General features: G+C 38.0%; 1 protein-coding gene across 1 annotated transcript in view; it reads left to right on the top strand.

Annotated features, from left to right (window-relative positions):
* Positions 1-14220, top strand: part of ADGRV1 (adhesion G protein-coupled receptor V1) — a 440955-nt gene that overhangs the window by 109611 nt on the left and 317124 nt on the right. Inside the window, exons 49-52 of the mRNA XM_072958404.1 lie at positions 118-240; positions 7708-7930; positions 8261-8465; positions 11660-11806. Coding sequence (XP_072814505.1) covers positions 118-240; positions 7708-7930; positions 8261-8465; positions 11660-11806 — 698 coding nt within the window. The remainder of the gene's footprint in view (positions 1-117; positions 241-7707; positions 7931-8260; positions 8466-11659; positions 11807-14220) is intronic.

Below are 14220 nucleotides of genomic sequence, written 5' to 3'. Positions count from 1 at the left end.
TACTAAATTTGTTTTTAAACTAAATTTAATGTTTTAATTATAATTTTACTGTGTAATTTTGTCATTTTTTCCCTGTAACTTTTGCCTTCAGATTTGACTTTTATTCTCTTATTGTAGGAGATCAGAATTCAATTGAAATTTTCATCTGGGAGATAGGAAAGGCTTCTTTCAGATATTTTCAATCCCTGGATTTTGCTGCTGTTAATAAGATCCACTCCTTCACACCAGCTTCAGGAATAGGTAAGGGCTTTTAAACTGATAAAAAAATCCTAAAGGCAGAGTGGAAATCTAAGATTGTAATCTCATTGAATTAGCAGTATTGTCACATTGCCAGATTCTGGGTGTTTTAGTAAGGATGTAAAATCAAGATCTTTATAATAGTATTTCCAGAAATACTAGAATTTCAAAAGGATAGATGCTTTTAAAATGGGCATTGTGCTTGAGAAGAATCAGAATGACTAAAATATGGGAGAAAATATTAGTGAAAGTTAAATTAAGGTAATACATTTCTTTTGTCTAGGGAAGACATGAAGTGTGACATTGCAAATATATATTTAAATATAAAGGTGTTTATAAGGTGATAACAAGTATCTGCATCTGAGAATTTTTTTTTTAAAAGTCAGAAAGTGATTGTGAAAATGCTGCTGTCCTCCTTCACTCTCCCCACCTCCTTCTACAGTCTGAAGTCCTTTCTTGGTCCTCTGTACTTTAGGTCCACATGTCAGAAATATAAGCAGTATTTTAAATCTTAATGGTTTCTGGAAACAAAGTCTATTACTGAGACTCCAAGGGGTTAGTGCTGTCTGGAGGCTGTAGGATTATTTCAGTGTTGGTAAGAAATTACTGGGTGGGCTAGTGGCAGTAGGTGAAGAAGCCAAGGGCAGTTGGCGTGGTGGGATTGAGGGCTGCTTCACAGAGTATTGATAATCAGTGTCTTCTGTTGAGGTGCCCAGAGAAACTTAGAAGCCAAGCCTGAGAGGCTCAGCAGACAAGTCTGGATGAATCAGAGTCCCACTTTTAAACTGAGGCACAGCAATTCAGCGTAAATTGAACAACATGTATTAATTAGACGTTATATGTAAGTCGGTGTTTAAAGTTATGAAGAATTCCTTGTCTTCAAAGGTTTAATGTCTGGTTGGAGAGGCAAGAAAAGTATTAAGATAATAATTCAAGGTGGAGTACCAATACCATTTGCTGTGTGAGTGATAGAATTGGAGTGGTTAAGAAGTCTCAGAGGGGAGCTTGAGCCATGCTTGGGGAGATTGGTAGGAAATACTGTGGACAAGGGGGAAGGTGTGAGCAGAAGAGAAAGGCAGAAGTGTCAATGGCATTGAGTGTACAATGAACAGACTGCAGTGAGAGGACAGAGGCTTGGACTTGGAATGTGGTGCTGGCAGGACTGGGAACCTAGGCAGAGCCTGTATGGGAAGGTCTGGAGTGTTGGGCTCTTGGGTTGAACTGTGTCCAGGGGTAGTCCAGTGGTTCCCAAACTTTTTGGTCTTAGAAACTTTTCACCCTCTTAAAAATTTGAGAACCTCAAAGAGTTTTTTGTTTGTGTGGATTCTATCTATTGATATTTATTATATTAGAAAATAAATCTGGGGAATTTAAAAGATATATATTAATTCATTTTAAAATGAACTCATCACCTGTGCACATAATTAATAGGTGTTTTAATTAAAAAAAAACAACCCTAGATTTTCCAAAACAAGAACTTTGTAAGAAGAGTGGCGTTGCTTTTTTGTTTTTACAAATCTCTTTGACGTCTGGTTTGATAGTTGGATCCCCATGTCTGCATCTCTGAGCCCATTGCAGTAATACCAGTCATCTGGCCGTGAGAAATCCCCCTGTGCACTCAGAGAGTGAGTGAAGTGGGCAACATCTTAGTATTGTTAAGAAAACAGTTTTGCCCTCACAGGCCCTCTAAAAGGGTCTCAGGAACTCTTAGAGATCCACGGACTATGCTCTGAGCATTACTGAAGTGGAGAAATCCTTGAAGGCATTTCAAAGGTTGGTGATGATCAAAGGCGTTTTATGCGCCCACCTGGCTTTAGTGTGTAGAATGTGCTGGGTGCAGTTTGTAGCTGCCCAGGCCAAAGTGATGTAGATCCCCTAGTGGGTGGTTAGAGATGAGGAGCTGAGGCTGGAAGATCAGTAAGAGGACAGGTCGACACATGGGGGTAGTTGAACTCACAGAAATTAAAAACCTAATATAGTTCCCTATGCTATACAGTATAAACTTATTTGATATATTCGATATCTTGTAGTAGCTTATGGTGAAAAAGAATATGGAAACAAATATATGTATGTTCATGTATGACTGAAACATTGTGCTGTACACCAGAAATTGACACAACATTGTAAACTGACTATACTTCAGTGAAAAAAAAAAAACCTACAGAGTAAATGCAGTTGAGGAGGGTAGAGGATTTGGCATGAATACAGGAGTCTATTCTTGCATTTTTCTCTTTGGTGTCCTCCTGAGACAGGAAGAGGGCAGGGCACAGCCATTTAAGGAATAACACAGCAGTTAACACCAGAATGGCGAAACATTCAACCCACAGTAGGCCTTGAGGCCCAAGATGGTGGGAGATTTGACTTGCAGTAGACCTAGAGCTTCATTATACACCCATTGTAACATATTAACATAGTGAATAACATGCCCACAGGCACCCATGACAGTCCCAAGGCTAGCCACAAAAGGTCACAGTGGGAAATGGCCAACTTCCTGGGAATCCCAGCCCCTTCCCTAGGCTAGTTAGACTGGTCCTTCCACTTATTAGCATATGAAGCTACCAAGCCCATAAAAACTGGCAACACTGCCCCTCTTGGCCACCCCGCTCTCTCTCCCTCTTTGGAGACAGCCTGTGCTCTGTCTGTGGAGTGTGTACCTACTTTTACTCTAATCTGACCATCCAACCTCCACACCTTGTGGCCTTTCTCTTGCCTTTCAATATATCTCTGTAAATAAATCTACCTTTACTCAACTGTGGCTTGCTCTTGGATTCTTTCCTGTGCAAAGCCAAGGACCACAGCCTGGTGGGGCATGTCCCAGGGGCTCAACTGAGTCCTGGAATACAGCCCTCCTCACGCCCGACTCCGTTTTCCTGCATTACTCCTGCTGCTTTCTCTCTCAGGCGCTGTACCCTTTAGGCGCTGCCACCTTCAGGCACCTTCACTGCTGACCGGGAATCAGAGGTTGTTCACCTCTCGTTTTCAGTAGATTGTTTATCTCATTGTCCTTTGCTTCCCCATGTCCTACTCCCTCCTCCTCAGCCCTGCGTCCTCCCATACGTCCATGCCGTGTTCTCCCCACGTTCTGCACATGTTTTCCAGCCTCCACACCAGTTCACGCTGCAGTCAGTCCTGGGTCTGTCTGCTTTGCTCATCCTCTTCTTAAATAACTTCCCTTTACATTGTCAGCCTCTGCCAGACCGTCAGTCTGTGATGTCACCCTATGATATACAACTCTGTGACTTATCATGCACTCGGCAGTTCATTAACTGAGTAAATCACATAGCTTTCATCAAGGATTTGTTTAGTTTTTGTCTACTTGTCTCTAATTTTGTGTCTTTAGAATTTTTGCTTCTTCTTACCTCAAGTTTTCAAGTGGACTAACTACGTCTACTTGAATCACTTATTATAATGCAAATAGTCCCTAATGAGTGTTTTTAAGGATGAAGAGTGCTGCCTGAATGGGCCATTAATTGAAGTTATAGAATTCCCTTTAAAGACTTAAAAAAAAGAGAATAGTCATACTTTCTAAAAGAATTTGTGAAAAATTCTGCCAGAGGCTTGTTAAGGGACCCATTGTGAAGTCTCTTTATTTCTTTTGTTTCTGTGACTTGAGGATGTAGAAGTATGGAAAGATTATAGGTAATTATTTAGAATGGCTTATTATAGATCCCCTGAAAGCCAAAATTATGCATTAATAATATTCAAGGACTTTCTTATTTTGAGTGTGTCAAATATTTTATTAAAAGTGTTAGATTGGAGCCATGACTATGAGAATTACATATTTATTCTGGTTAATGACTTGACAGAGATTATTGGGTGGTGACTGAATTCTTTAAATGGAAGAGGAAGAATGATTATGACAAAGACTGCAGAGACGTATAAACCCATCTGTCCTTTCTCCCTTTTCTCCTTTATTATTTAATAGATATGTTTTAGTGCCAGTTAGGTGCCAAGCACAATGGTAGACCCTGAGGAAACAAGGATAGGCAAAATCAGATATAGTTTCTGCCCTGAAGAAGTTAAACATCTGATAGGGAAGAGAACCATAATATATGATCACACAAATAAATTTTAAGCTACAAACAGATAGCTGCTATGAAAGTAAAAAATACTCTCATAATACAAAATGGAGAGGACATGTCCTGGTCCAAGGGATGCTCAGGAAGCCTTCTAAGGAGGAAACATTTAATTGGGAACTACAAGGTGAGTAGGAGTTAATGGGGCACAGATTTGAGCACGAGGCAGCCTCCAGCAGCGTGCAGAGGGCAGAGGGTGGCAGTGGGCATGTGCTTTTAGGAAAGAACCAGGAAGAGGCCAGTGTGGCAGTGAGAGGCGAGTGGTACGGGTAAAACCGAAGGAGTAATCAGGTGCGCAGATAGGGACTTACAGGGTTCTTGTCTTTATCCTAAAAGTATTAGAGTGCCTTTTATGAGAATGTGATGAGGAGATGGAGAAAGAGAAGGTTGCAGAGAGAGAAAGAGATAGAGAGACAGACACAGAGACAGAGACTGTGTGCAGGTGTGAGTGAGAGTGAGTGTGTGTGTGTGTGTGTGTGTGTGTGTGTGTGTGTGTGTGTTTTAAAAAAGGTGCTTTGAGTGCCAATAGGAGAAAAACTTAGAGGCTGGTAAGAGAGGATGTCTGAACACAAGCTGACTCAGTGGACAATTACATCACAGTTCAGACCAAATATCTTGAATGTTTGAACTTGGAAAGTGGTAGGTGATAGGGGTGCAAAATCATAGAAGTGGGTTAATTCAGAAGCTATTTCACAAGTCATAATCCAAGGGAACTGATGATAGATTAGACATGGGAGGTAGGTGAGAGAGAATGTCCAGGTTGAGCCCTAGTTTCTGCAGCGAATGAATGGGTGATAGTCCTCTGGCCATTATGGTGATCACTGGGGGAAAAATCCAGGCTTTGGGGGACAGAGGTACTGAATTTGATTGGGATAAATTGAGATGCCTTTGAGTCCTTCATGTGCAGATACTGAATAAGTGTTAACTGGTTGGAGCTTAAAAGGGAGTCCTCAACTGCAGCTGAACATTGGAGGTTTACGCATAAAGAGAGTCATTTTACTACAGACAGAGGTGAAATTGTCTACAAAGAGACTGTGCAGTATGAGAGAAGGGGCCTTCAAACCAACTTTTGCTGAATTCCACTTTTTAAAGGGCAGGTAAAGGAGAATATGTGATAAAAGGAGTCAGCAAGTATGGAAATCTGTAGCTAACGCTTGCTGAATGTTTATTATGTCCCAGGTCCTATTCTAACGCCTCACTTTATCTCATTTAATCCTCAAAGCTCTGGATGCTGCTGGAAAAACTTACCCCTCCCTCCCTAGTACCTGAGCACTCTCAGTTTCATCAGAACTATCGCCTTTGGAAATCATGGCCTTTGGACATCACTTGTATTAATTCATCCCTTGCTTTATCCCTGTTTCATCACCCTTTAAGAAGACCAAATCCCTGGGGATAAAGAAACTGTTTTCTCCATGTGGTCTTAACATGCTCTGCACCATATTAGCCCTAATTTTCAGTTGAGATGCTCAACTCTCGCGTCCCCCAACTCTCCAAACCCTTCCATTATGCCCTGTGGAGCAGCTGCACTGTATGTCAAACCTTCCTCAGAATCTTCCCTTCATCTCCTTGCTTGGGAACTCAGCTCCCTCCTGAGGACACTGCTTCCCATACAGCCCTCCCTGGCTGCTCTGTCTCTTGCTGGTCCCTCTCTACATTCCCAGATCTCTGAATGTTAGGAATGCTTCATCTATCTAGCACTTAGTCAGAGAAGTTCTCTTCATCTACACTTACTTTTTAAATAATCTTATCCAGTTGCCTTCCTTTGGCATATTTTTGTCTTTTTTAAATAGTTGTGCTAAATGGAAGAGAATTTTATAATCAGGACTAGTTAGAATCCTGTTCCCCAGAGTAGAGATTTAGGGAATTTTTTTCCCCTTGTAAATTCTGTGTCCTAATTTCATGATCTTGAACAAATATAAATGTCCATTTTCTGAGAAAGTAGTTTCTGCATACACATATGCAGCTCCGACATTTCCTACTCTGAATGTCTGATTGTCTATTCGCTGCCTTGTTATCCTAATACGATTGTGTGGAATCAAATAGGGTCTATCTCCAAGGGTTAAGATATATAATCAGTGATGTTCAGAATACTTTAGTTTATGATTTTGATTGAGACTGTAGAATCAGTTAAACTTGAGAGATGTAGAGATTCATCTGAGGAGTCTGCTCTTTACTGATGTATATACAGTTTCACAGAGCTTTTTGAATACATTTGACTAGTTTTAAAAATGCAAGTTTACTAATATCAGCCTTTCTTGATCCTTACTATGTAACAGTTACTGAACTGAAATAGTACTTAAATTAATTACCATAAGTAAACATGATCAGTAGTTCTTGTTATTTAAGAGTAAGGATATGGACTATTCCATTTTAACCTATTGACTAAAATGTTAAAAGAGACTCATGAGTTCTGGTTCTATGTACTCTTTTAATGCCTGATTAATCTTATTTGATAACTTCCTATTCCGATGTGTTCTTCCAAGTACTGGAATTTGTGTATGTTTCTCTTTGATTTCTCACCTTTCTTCCGAGTTTTAAGTCTGAAGATTGCTTAATGGTATGTACACAGTAAGCCCTCTCTCCCATTCTAATTTTTGTAAATACAAGTAATATGCCATTGCTTTGAATTATTGACAGCATGTTTTCCTACTAACATCTCAAAAAGCATTGACAGAATATACGCCAAGATCATAAATTTGTTAATATCCTCGGATACCTTTAAGAATTTATCAAGTGAAAATAATTAAAATGATGAACCCTGTCTCTCACTAATATTGAAAAGTTAGTAAATAGCAGTAGACATCCAATGTAGGGGAATTATTAAATATATTTAAAGGTCAGCCCTATGGATTAGTGTCTATGCATTAAAATTATAAATCTGAATGTAGCAAAATATAAAACTATAATATATATACTAGAAATATAGCATTAAGCTTTTTAATTAAGTTTTTAAATTTAGACTGTTTATAACTAGGTCAATTATAAATTCACGTGGATGATGACTGGAAAGAAAAATACAAAACTGAAACATTTAGTGGTGGGATTATGAGTATTTTTCAGTTTTAAAAACATCCTACCGTGGTCTCCAATAAATAACTAAATATTAAGATGAATATAAAAGAATCCAGAATCCATTGGGTTTTATCATCCAGTGATTTTTTTTTTTTAAATTAAGTGGATTGTGAGTACATTGTCAGGCTGACTTGATTGTTCCACGGTATTTACAAATTATTATTTTTATCCAGTTGTTTCAGAAATTGAATCGTATTTAGTTACTTCAGTAATCAAAAAGGAACTTTGAGAGGTGGGAGGGTTTTGCTGAGTTACCCATGCAGGGAGTGTGGGATATGACATTGACATTTTATTCTCTCTGCCTTTTCTTTCCTTCCTGCAGTCCACATACTTCTTCTTGGCCAAGCTGTGTCTGCTCTTTACTGCTGGAATTCAGAGCTGAATCAGTTCTCTTTTATTCTGGAAGCACCTTCTGCACTTGAGGCAGCCTCTGTTACAGTAAAGTCCCTTAATTCAAGCAAGAATTTGATTGCTCTGGTGGGAGCCACCCACTCACACCTATATGAACTGACCTACATCTCTGGCCAGTCTGACTTTATTCCCAGGTAGGTTCAACATTTTATGCTGAGTGTCTTTATCTCACCATAATTTTATATGATACCTAATTTCTAAGTCTCTCTTTAGTGACTGAAAAAAGAAATAAAATAGAAGAGCTATTTATAAGCCACAAATTTGGTTATTATCCATTTTTAATATCTATTTTTCTCAGTTAATCAGTATTATATGAATATTTTGTATTGAAATTTTACTTATGAAATGTGATTTCTGAAAACTTTCAGTAATGATCAATGTTATGAGAGTGTTATGGTTAATCTACCATTTATATGTCTTTAATTTGTTGTAGTTGACTTATTTATATATACTTCTTATGCTAGTTCAGGTGAATTGATATTTGAACCTGGAGACGAGGAAGCTGTAATAGTGGTGAATATCCTTGATGATATAGTTCCAGAGGAAGATGAATCCTTCAGAGTTCAGCTTAAAAATCCCAAAGGAGGAGCAGAGATTGGTATTAATGGTTATGTAAAAATAACTATTCTGTCCAATGATGATGCCTATGGAGTTGTTGGATTTGCTCAGGTAAAGATCCCACACTTAGAAATCAAATGATTTATTCATTGTATTTATTTATTAGCTGCTATCAGCACTCAGTGAGTCACATTTTTAGTGTCTTAAGCCTCTCTTCTTTTCCTTTCCCTGCTTCACCCCCTACTCTGTATTATGTGGTGAATTCTATTGATGCTTGCAGTTTACAGACTTACACACTGGACCTTGGAGTCAACTTGTCTTAAACTTTTTTATTTGTACTGATCCCTTTTATAAGTTTGAGTTTGAAATATTACCAGTTGGCCTTGGTCCAGGAGTTTTGGCTCTGCTGTTACCCTTGTTTCCAGAAAGTAATAGTGAAGCAGATTGCAAATATAATGTACACTGCAAATATATTACTGTCGTTTGCCTTTGTTACTTCTGTGTATTGAGAAAAAGAGAGAGAGAGGTTTTGAAGGACAGCAGTTGACCTTGCTACCTAAACTCTTTCCCATATGAGCCCTGTAGTGTGATCATGAAGTTGACCTATGAGGGAAATTGGAAGTGTTTGGAGAATTGGGGTGGAAGATCATTGTGATCTAACTCGCACTTTAAACGGGCATTCTGTTCATAGAATTGATACTAGGTTATAAGTGGGTAAGGACAGAAACAGACCAGTTGGAGACTGCTGCAGTAATTCAGCAACAAATGATAGAACTGTGGCTGCAGAAATGTGCCTTTCACCAAGATACTGGCCACCGTTAGGAAGAGTAGTCTTGGGGGATAAGATGAGGAATTTTGGACTTACTAATGCCCTGATGCCATTGCTTGCAAGGCGTTGTAGGATCACAGTGTTAACTCAGTCTGTCCCATCTCTGGAGCCAAAGGCAAGTCAGCTTCCTCTGAGGCAGCTCTGCCCAACAGAAACATAATGTGAGCCCCTGGGTAATTCTAAGTGTTATAGAAGCCACGTGAAAAAAGTGGAAAAAAAAAAACAACAGGTGAAATCAGTTTTTATATTATATTTTATTTGACCCAGTGTATTTCATGAAGTATTACCGTTTCAGCATGCAATCAACATAGAATTATTGATGAAATATTTTCCATCCTTTTCTTCATGCTTTGTCTTCAAATCCAGTGTACATTTTTCCAATCTGACGAGTCACATTTCAAATAGCACTTGAAATGGCTGGTGGCTACAATGTAGGACAGTTTAGCTCTCATATATGAGCTGTGGGGGAGGGTTAGAAAGAGAGAAGCCTACCTCTGTCCCCACCAGGTATTCACATGACTTGTTTCCTCACTTTGTTTCCTCTCTGCTGAAATGCCATCTTACCAGAAAGCTCTTTTCTGATGAAAGATTGCAACTTCTGCCATCCTACTGCAGCTTTTAATTTCTCCTTGCTCTTCCTACGGCACTTATAATGGCCTAGTTTGTCTATTGTCAGTTTCTTTTTACTGAAATTGAGGTGTATGCTCGCTGGCATACTGCTTTCTTCACAGCTCTCCCTGGGCCAGAAAAGTACCTGGCACACAGTAGGTGCTTACTCTGAATCTGTCATTGTTCAGGGGAGGAAACAGAACACTCATGTGGCCTTTTCAGGATCTCATACAGGTTCCTTGGGCAGGAACCCTCCTGCTCTGCTGGCTCGGCTTCACCTTCTCACCCAAAGCCTTGCTGCAGATGGAGAGTACATTCTGTTCCTCAAGTATTTAAGCGTAGATCTCTCTTCATGAAGATTGTTTAATAATTGTTCTGGAGCTGTGAAATCACTGTGGTTTGATCCTTGCCAATAAATAGTATCCTACGGTCCTTCAATCTGTTTGGTAAAATTCCTCAAGATAAGCCTCTTGTGTCTGGACAACCTCGTTTCAAGATGAGAGTCAGTAGATAATGAGTTTCTTGAATATTTTCTGGCTGTGTTAAATCTTCATTTTACTAACCCTTGTTAATAGAGGGCATGAAGCCAGAGAGAGGCTTCTCATTTTAAAAGGCGTTATCTTTTGTGAACAAATTATATGCATATTTTAAAATCAAGACATTTTCTGTAGAAATGTTTGATTGCCTTGAGCAAGATTTTATTACTATGTAACATCTGTAACAATGTGTTAAAATGCTGTGTAAAAATAGTGCTATAGGATTGGATAGATACTCAAATTAGCATTCTAACTAGAAGCTTTCATAAGCTTAAATGAAATTTTGTAATTTCATTTCAGAAATTGAGGGTATCTTTTTTTTCAGCTTAAGTAAAGGTAAGTAAAAAGGAAAGAAAAATCTTACTGGAAAGATTTTTAAACATCTTTATTGATTATACTTCAATATAAATAAATAAATCAAAAAATTTGATACTCCATATTCTTGCTTTTTTACCTATGGATAAACCAGGGTTGTTGTAAGAAGAGATTCTTCGGAGTATTAATTTTGAGGAGAAGTTCATTAAATGGCTGGCAAGAGAAGTTGCAAGTGTTAGGGGAGGAATGTTTTAGTCACACAGAGGTAGAAATCAGTTTGGAACAAAGGAAAGAGACAAGGAAGTGTAGATGAGAAGAAGTGAGTAAGGAATTCTAACCTGAGGGAAGGGGATAGTTCTGGCAGGAAAAATAGTTGTAAAGACCACAAGCTAAGAATAAAACATCACCCATGGAAACATTACACCTGGAGAAATGTTTCAGAGGATGTGAATTTAAGGATAAGAGACATTTGTAAATAATCATAGAGAGCTCCCTGACTCTTATGATGTCTTTACATTTGGATGGGACCTTGGAGACCACGTAGACCAAATAGTTATTTTATAAACAGGAAACAAAAACCTAGAGGGATTGCCGGAGCTTAACAAAAAGGAAGAAAAAGACTTCTTTGTTCCCCTAACTCTGTCTATGACATTTCTCTTTTATGAGCTATTTACATACTATGTATACTCCTTAAAAATATGTGTGTGCTTTCTGAGTATAAAAATAATGTATGTTTATTGAAGAAAAATTGAAAAATACAGAACCTGGAAGAGAATAAAAATCCTATAAGAATTTTCATTTACTCTTAGTCTTTTAGCTATTCAAATATGTTTTACTTACTCGTGCATGTTTAAAGTAAAATCATGGTCATTCTATATTACTGTTGTTTAAAATACTTTTTTACTTAATATAATGTTGCTTAATAGTGTGAAGTTTGTAAATGCATAATAGCCTGAAATAGAAGTCTGCTTAGGTAATTTCAAACAACCGTTTATGACTTCCTGTGTATTTTTCAGAATTCATTATATAAGCAAGTGGAAGAAATGGAGCAAGATAGCCTGGTAACCTTGAACGTTGAGCGCTTAAAGGGAACATATGGTCGTGTAACTGTAGCGTGGGAAGCTGCTGGAAGTATTAGTGATATATTTCCTACCTCAGGAGTGGTATGTAATTTTCAAAATTACAGCCGAGTCACTTTTAAATTATGGTTACTGTTGATGCATGGGACCAAACCCTGCCTTATGGATGAAGTATTTGAGTTTGAGATTCCTACTAATCACCATAGAGAGAGATACAATTTAAGGTTAATTTTATTGTTGTGATTCTTCTTTTTTTTCCCCCTATAATACCAGAATTATCCGTTAAAACATCATCCCTTTTGAGATTCAGTACACTGGTTAGCCAGATTATGGGTGTATTACACTGCCAGAAAGAGAAAACCAACTGTGACTGGAAACGTGATTTCAATATTTGAGTAGCATAGAAGCAATAAATAGTGAATAAGTCCAAGTAAAACAGCCTGGCATATGGAAAAGTCAACCGGGGTTGCTGAGTGATATAGGTTAAGGTTTCTATAAGTCGACTCTGAAATTGGGAGTTGTGGGCAGAAAGTTATTGGGAAGAACACCTATAAGGAAGTGAGGAAAGCAAGCATGTGCAGAGAGGGAAGTTTATCCACAGGCAAGAACGCCTGAGGTTGAGGGAGTTCTGTTGCTGAGCTGATCCTTTGGAGTTGTTTCCAGTTCGGGTGAGGGGACTGTGATGTTGCATCCCTGTTTTAGCTGTCTTTCATTTCTGGTCACCTTCTGGTTGGGGCATAACCTTGGGAGAAACAGTTCGCTGCAGCTGAGGGCAGTTCCCAGTGAGAAATACAGAAGCTATTATTCCCAGCACCCAGGGGATGGGTTCATCAGCCCCAAGAAGGGGTCTGGGAAGATGACCACATTATCTACAGTTGGAGGATAGTAGACAATTGTGGCACAGGTTCAAGAATGGATTCAGAATGGGCCAAAGAAGTAGATGATTCACAAAGAGGGTTCAAGAAGCCTTTAGAGCCTAACTGGAAGATGGGTTTTCTGCTTGACTTGTCTTAGGTTTCATAGATTAATCTGTGTGTTTTGCCCAAGTGCTTCTTTGAGGGGTACTTTTAAAAGACCCCTTGTGAAATTGTCTTTAAAAAAGACAGGCGTCATTCTTACTCATGTTTCTCTTCATAATTGTATGACGTTTTCTCCTTTTACTAAAAAAGACAGTTGTGTATTACGGTTCAACATTTTGAGGTTTCTGTATCACTTGAGAGGTGATTGGAGCTTCGTGTTTTTAAGAATATTATGGCAAATTTTATTGCATTTAGTATTTACTTTATTCAAGCTACCAAAACTGTAAGTTGTATTTCTCAGTTTCTATGTGTTCTGAATTATATTTCTCCAATTAATATTTCTTATATAAGCCTGATTAAAATTATTTCTAATTTTAATGCATAATTGTACCTTAAGTGTACACTGTATTTTGGAGGAATTAATTATTTTATCCAAAGATCAGTAAATTCTGTTAAGGGCTGGACAGTAAATATTTTAGACATTGAGGGCTATATGGCCTCTTTCCCAGCTGTCAACTTTGCCTTTGTAGCACAATAGCAGCAAAAGATAGTATGTTATTGAATGAGCTTTGTTGTGTTCCAGTAAAACTTTATTTATAAAAACTGGATTTGGCCAAAGGGCAGTAGTTTTCTGACTCCTAATTTTATTAATAAAGCTCTTGAATTTCTGTCCTCAAGTGCCTTCCTTAGGTGGAGCGATGAGTGTCAAGAAAATAGTTCTGTAATGCTAGTTTGAATAGTTACAAATCGCTTGCAGCCATGTTATTGGATAATAAGGTATGAGATAGGGAACAGTGGGAAGAGGCATGATCAAGAAACAGAAGCCCTATCAGAAAGGACTTCAGATGACTTTTAGCAAATTCAGATTTGACTCTTCAGGCAATGGAGACACAAAGGAGGAGAAAGATGCTGGGATTTCCATCTCTGCCTATCTTTCTCTCTCTATTTCTGCTTTGATTAATTCATTGTTAAATAATAAATCTATTCAGAGTTTAGGCAAGGGAAGTAGAATTTTTAGCAAAAATTTTTTAGAGAAAAATGTTTAAACTATATGATGCTTTTTTATGTTTATAGATTAAAAAAATTTTTTTTTATTAATGAAGGTGCTGGAGATGGAACCCAGGACCTTGTGCATGCTAAGCATGTACTTTACCACTGAGCTATGCCCTTCTCCCAGATTTTTTTTTTCCTGTGAATATGAATTTATTTATTTATTTATTTCTCCCAGATTTTTATATATGGTACCTAGGACATACATTTCCAGAAAGAGATAGTATGTACTCAATATTTAGTCAAATGTAGGCTTCAGGATAGGACATTTTAGCTGTGTGTTTTATTAGCTTAAATTTTAGTAGTGGCTTACTTCTTTCTTTTTCCTAACAATCTTTCACTTCTCATATGACAGACATTAGATGGACTTGTAAGCTCATATTTTGTTGCTCAAATATCTCATTATGTAAGATATGGTCAGTATTAAAA

Source organism: Vicugna pacos, chromosome 3 (assembly GCF_048564905.1).
Source record: "Vicugna pacos chromosome 3, VicPac4, whole genome shotgun sequence".
NCBI lineage: Eukaryota > Metazoa > Chordata > Mammalia > Artiodactyla > Camelidae > Vicugna > Vicugna pacos.
The sequence above is the reverse complement of the archived record's forward strand: the minus strand, read 5'-3'. Positions and strand labels throughout refer to the sequence as shown.